Below are 5,899 nucleotides of genomic sequence, written 5' to 3'. Positions count from 1 at the left end.
TTCCCGGCCTCCCCGCAAAACTCGACACCAGCACCGCCGCCACAGGCCACATCACCGCACAAGCCTTCGACAAATCCCTCAACACCCCCGAATGGCTAATGGGCATCACCGGACTGCGCAAGGAAATCGCCCGGGAAGCGCGGGGCCACGTGCTCGAAGTCGCCGTCGGCACGGGCCGCAACCTGGCGCACTACACCTGGGACGAGGTGATCTCGCAATCCCAAGACGAGACGGAAGCCCGCGCCGCGCGCGAACGCGAACGCCTCGTCCGCCTGCTCGACCAGCACCGGCCCGGCGGGCCCGCCCTCCGCGGCCAACAACATCAACAACAGCACGGACACGCCATCGGCTCGCTGCCCGGCGAGGTGCTGAGCTTCACGGGGGTGGACGTGAGCGCGGACATGATGGCGGTGGCGCGCGACCGCATCCGCAGCGCCGTGCCGGGGCTGGACCGGCTGATGCGCCGGCGGCGCATCGAGGAGATGCCGCGGCTGCGGGTGGACGAGGTTGCCGACCGGGGCCTGCCCGTGGTGGAGGTGCTGGACGGGCGCGTGCGGCTGGTGCTGGGCGACGCGCTGAGGGGGTTGCCGCCGCCGCCTGCGCCGCCCGCGCCGCTGCTGCGTTCAGAAGTTGGGGACGGGGTGACGGCCGGCGGGAGGGGGGTGGAGGCGCCGACGAAGTACGATACGATTATCCAGACGTTTGGGCTGTGCAGTGTTGCGGACCCGGCCCGGCTGCTGGCTAACATGGCGGGCATGGTGCAGCCGGATACGGGCCGGGTTCTGCTGGTGGAACACGGGCGCGGGAGCTCCAACTGGGTAAACAAGGGGCTGGACGAAACGGCGGACAAGCACTTCCGCAAGTTTGGCTGCTGGTGGAATAGGGACATTGAGAAGCTCGTCCTGGACGCGGTCGAGGATATTCCTGGCCTGGAGCTGGTCCGGCTAGAGCGGCCGTTGTGGTTGCAGGCCGGCACCACGCTGCTGATTGAATTGAAGGTCAATAGCCAGGCTCTGGGCTACGTTGACCATAAGCCAGCCGGCAGTGGTCGGAGGTAGGGGTTCGTGGGCTCTTAGTGTACGTGCTGCTTGTATAAATCGGGCTTACTTGTTGTACGATACCACATAAATCCATACAATGCCCAACGGAGTTTCGTTCTTGAATAACAAGAATCCGCCGGTCAGGTTTCCAAGTTGACATGATAATAATAACCATCTTCATGATTGATGGGAGATTGATTGTATTTCGTCTTCCGACACCACCACCTTGCCCATCCTCGGGACTCTTGTAGCCGACGCTCCATCCACGGACGTCTAAACAAACTAGGCTCTGTCTATCCCATCATCTTGGCGCCATTCCTACCCCCAAAACCATGGCACTCCGTCTCTCTAGGTGCGTAGATATCACCCCTGACCGACCATAGCAAGTTCGTAATGTAGAACGGGCTGAGGTGTGCCGTGATACAGATACAGGTCAAAAACCCCCTTGACCCGGGCCGGTCCTGGCACCGCCTCTTTCTTATCCGTCTTTCATCTTCATTTCTCCGAATTTTCGTTGCCCTCTCCCAGCCCGGGGATCCACCCCCAAGCCCCTGTTTTTTCTACCAAAACATCGACCGAGGAGAGAAAAGAAAAATCGGAAGAGAGATAGTAACCAAGAAAAACGCAACGTAAAAAAGTAGCAACGTAGCCACCACCGCCCCCTTTGCCGACTCTCCAGCCTCCAGAACGCCAATTTGCAACCCACATCAGCTAAGCCAGCCATAAACGCCGTGGACCTTAGCCTCTTCTATGGGAAGACCTGGCCTCGATAAAACTCCAAACCGAAAACAGAAAACCCCACAGCACGATAATAGTAGAGACAATAGCAAAGGAAATCATAACAGCAAAACACCATCGCAAGCTGGCGGAACCACCCGCCCAGCTTCTTCATCGTACAAGGGTCGGTCGCATCGTCGGCACGAAGCCGAGCGAGCAGACACGCACACCTCGCCGGGGCCCTGGCAAGATACCAGACCCCGGCTTAGTAATCGAGCAGCAGCCCATCGAGCTCCTCGAGCGCAATGTTCTCGGGACTGCGGTCCCACTCCAGCATGCCCTCGTACTTGGCCCAGCCGTCCACGTCGCCATCTTTTTTCCCGAAGTAGTTAAGAGACATTGTCGACGGTCGGATGGCCGGGCTGGACACCAACGACGCGGCAAACCCGCCAATGACACCAAATAGCGAGCTCTCGTCCCTTTCGAGATCTATTATGCTCGCTGTAGGGTCAGCGGGCGCTGCGTTGTTCGACGGAGACAGGTCATCATTGAGTTTCCTCCTTTGTAAACCGTCAGCCGTCTGTGTGAACTCCTTCTCGTCCTTTTCCAACGGCGGCGAGCCCGCGCGCCCGTGGCGGGCCGAGGTGCTGTGCACTACTGGGCGCGGCCGCATGTAAAAGCCGCTGGTGGAGAAGGATCCGACGGGTGTGCCGGGCATGGCAAAGTCGTCGTCCCTGTCATCAAACTCTGGACTCGACAGGTCGACCTCTGGACTTGGGCTGAGCTCGCGCCGCCTTTCCATGTCGGACTCGTCCGCGGTCATGGACGGCGCACTAGACGGACTCGGCGAGATGATGCTGCGAGTGTGTGCGAGAAAGCTCATTGTCGAAGACGCCTGGGATGGATCTGGCAGCGGCAGGTGTGGGCAGGTTGTGAGGTAGAAGTAGGTCCGACGCGGGTGGACTGACTCCAATTCTTTGGCAAGCGGGCAAGGGGAGAGAGCCGACCATGTTGACCGCTTGAGGTAGGAGGCTAGTCGCGAGGAGACGATAGCGCACGGATTCGCGGATCTGGGCAAAGCGTTATGTTAGCCGTCAATGTACTTCAAAAACAATTAAGCTGTAGTAAGACTTACTGTTGGACAATTTTGAGTTGCAGCATCAAGACAGCGGCGAGCTCTTTTACCAAGTGCGGTCGATTCCCCGAATTTTGCAGCAGGACGATGACGGCCTCGACAATTTCGTCGTTGATCCCCTCCATGTCAATTGTTTTTGGGCCCGTGCCCTCATCCTCGCTCATCTCAATGGAGGGGCGGCGCTTGGTAGGCGGTGACGGCGGCGGTGTATTATCGAACTTGACTACATCGTCGCGTTTTTTGGACAAGCGGCGAACGGGTGGCGCATCATCCGAGGATTCGCTAAAGGAGCGCTTCAGCCGTTTTGTTGGCGGCTGGCTGTTTTTGATAGGAGAGGCTGGAGAGGCGGGCGAGGCCATCGAGGACGCTCGGTTTGTTGGTGCGCGGCTAGCATGGGACCCAGGGACGTGAATCCCCAGCGAATGCAGCGACAGCGTCTTGTGGCGTGTATTATACGGCCGCATGATTGCTCAAGGACGCAAAAGCAAAAGAGAACACGACAAGCTGCGACGGATTTGCGGCTTGCGACGAAGCTCGGAAATTCCCCTCTATGCAATACACAGCGGCGGCTGGTCTTGGATGGATGCTGGATCGCCAGGAGCACGTCTAAGCAGGGTCAAAAAATACCAATGCACCTCTGGCGCACGTGTGAAACCACCAACAGTCCGGCAGAACAGAACCCTTTTTTTGCGCACGAGGACCCGAGCCGGAAATGAAATCAATCGAAGGTGCTGAGAGAAGATGATCAGGCAAGGGAAGAAGGCAAGATCGAAAAACAACAACAGCGAGACGAACGGAGGGTTCGGAGATGGGGGAGGGACGGAGGGAGGACCCAGGCATGGAAGCCAGGGAAAGCCGTAACTTTTTTTTACGCTTTACCGATTGGGGAGGTGGGTTGGCACAGGACTGTTTGAATGATACGTACTTGGGAGAAGGGGGCGACGACTTCGATGCGCCGAGCCCAGGCTGCCAAGCCTTGCAGACGGGTGCGGCGGGAACCACTCAAAACTCGATTTTTATGCAGGGATGGCAGGGGCTCACCATCCGAAAAGGCGGTATGAATCCACTTTTTGGAGTAAACCTCCCGATGTGTGTGGCTGCAACAGCTCGAGTACCCCCATGCAGAGATTGACTGACCAGCAGGCGAGGAGCAGGCATGGCAAGAAACCCTGTCTCCCTGCAACTGCATGCAAGAGAGGCTCTCAGCTGAGCGGGGACATCCCACACGCACGGGCCCACAAAAACTTTCCCGTTGACACACGACAGGTTCTGACTCTGGGTCCCGTTCTGATCCCAAAGAACCAATCGATTCCGTTGCGAAGAGGGTCAGAGCGACCATCAGCGAGGCATGAGCGGCGAGACGCGCTTCCCGCTTGCCGTCATCACCGTGGTCTTTTTTGCCAGATTGCCTTTTCCTGCGCGGCGCTGTGGCCAGTCGGTGACATCAGCACTCCCCCGCAGTGACCCGATGCCTGCCTCCAAAAAAAAAAAAAAATTGCGAACCCCTCCCTCCATGGACGAGATCACATCCAACAGGCACACCGGGGTACATCGCTGCAAGCCGTTTCTCTCTCGGTCTCTCTCGAAGTGAAGGAGCCTCGCATAATCAAGTTCCGAGCCGAGAGAAGAGAAGTGGATTTCGGGATTCGTCCTCGACATCCCGTTCGCCCCTCGAACGCCTTCCCGAGGAAGCTTCCCCACCAACCTCTCACCGCCCAGGTACCCCCAGCAAGAAATGGCAGCGGATTGGTTTCCTGGACCACCAGAAACACCACGCGACAAAGAAAACGGTTGGATTTCCACGTCACTTCGCAGCCCACATCGCCGTTTAATAGGTATAATACGTAGTAGGTAATATGAATCGGATTTTAGTACAAAGGTTTTCCTCATAATTACCGCATAACGACGAAGGCGTTCGAGGCCACCTCGGTAGGCAGCCCAGCAGACTAGGCGAATAAACTTTTTGTTGTTCAAACGTTAACCGCGCTCTCAATCTCCTGGTGTTCCCGTCGAGCCGTTGCCACGGCCCACTTGGATGTGTTGACAGCGTTCACCTTTCCCCGCCGCACTAGTTCGGATGCAGTTACTTCATCCTGTCGATTACCGTTAGCCAATCATGAGGGGTCGATTGCGTTTGATTGCTTCTTTCGGCCGATTCCCAGGGAAGGTCCCCGCTCGGACCTGGCTGGGGTGCCTTTCTAGGCGCAGGACCCTTCATCTGTCCCGCCGTTGGCCCGGCAGGCAGAAGGCAGAAAGAGCGAAATCCCGTCGGCACTTTGACTGGAGCTCACCGCCCGCTCTCACATTCCTTTTCTGAAACGCAGGCTGGAATCGGCGACAAACAAAAATGCTTCGTCGCAGGTAAAAGGCATGTCTTGTCTTCGCGGGGTCTCCCTCTCCAAGTCGAGCACTCTTGATCAGACCACCCAAGACATGGGGCACACGAGGCGTGTTTTGTCTCACCAGGTGGCTGCAGCGAATCGTCGATCTTTCGTTTGCCCCGTCGGCGATCGATAGCTATCGGGACTGTGTGACCTTGTTGGGCTCGAATACATACAGCAGCGACATTGTTACATGCGACCCGTCTCTTTTTGTTCTCCCGACGTCTCCCTTGCCTCGACCGCATTCCCGCGCATTTATCAACTGGTACAACTATAGAATGCACATGTCTGTACTTTCCCGAATCCGGGTGGTTGGTGCCTGAGGGTTGGGCAACGCATTGTGTAAAGTATTGGAAACGATGTGTAACTACTTGAAATGATATTTACGTCAACGAAGTCCTTCGGTAATTGGCTCGAGATTGGTTCCCACAGCAAAGCAGATAGGAATACTTTTCTATCCTACATAACTACCTCTAAAGACTAGTTACCGCATTTTACTAGGCTTAGGTTCTAAATGAGAACTTTGACGCCTTGAGGAACCCCAGGAAGGAAAACAAATTCTCATCACATTTCATTTTTGAATCATAACACTCGGACCGTCTTGTGTCACAATAACTTAACCTGGT

The 5,899-nt window shown here is 56.7% G+C and overlaps 2 protein-coding genes across 2 annotated transcripts in view; one reads left to right on the top strand and one right to left on the bottom strand.

Moving 5' to 3' along the window:
• The window catches only part of CHGG_08973 (uncharacterized protein), a gene marked incomplete at both ends in the record, with an annotated part of 1,537 nt that extends 479 nt beyond the window's left edge, over window positions 1-1,058 (top strand). Inside the window, one exon of the mRNA XM_001226899.1 lies at window positions 123-1,058. Within this exon, the coding sequence (XP_001226900.1) occupies window positions 123-1,058 (936 nt within the window). The remainder of the gene's footprint in view (window positions 1-122) is intronic.
• Window positions 1,059-2,022: 964 nt separating this feature from the next.
• Window positions 2,023-3,356, bottom strand: CHGG_08972 (uncharacterized protein; the record flags this gene model as incomplete). The annotated part of the gene is made up of 2 exons (XM_001226898.1): window positions 2,023-2,827; window positions 2,893-3,356. 2 exons carry the CDS (start codon window positions 3,354-3,356, stop codon window positions 2,023-2,025), a joined length of 1,269 nt encoding a protein of 422 aa, XP_001226899.1.
• Window positions 3,357-5,899: the final 2,543 nt, after the last annotated feature.

This window comes from Chaetomium globosum, genomic scaffold, assembly GCF_000143365.1.
Source record: "Chaetomium globosum CBS 148.51 scaffold_6 genomic scaffold, whole genome shotgun sequence".
Lineage (NCBI taxonomy): Eukaryota > Fungi > Ascomycota > Sordariomycetes > Sordariales > Chaetomiaceae > Chaetomium > Chaetomium globosum.
The sequence above is the reverse complement of the archived record's forward strand: the minus strand, read 5'-3'. Positions and strand labels throughout refer to the sequence as shown.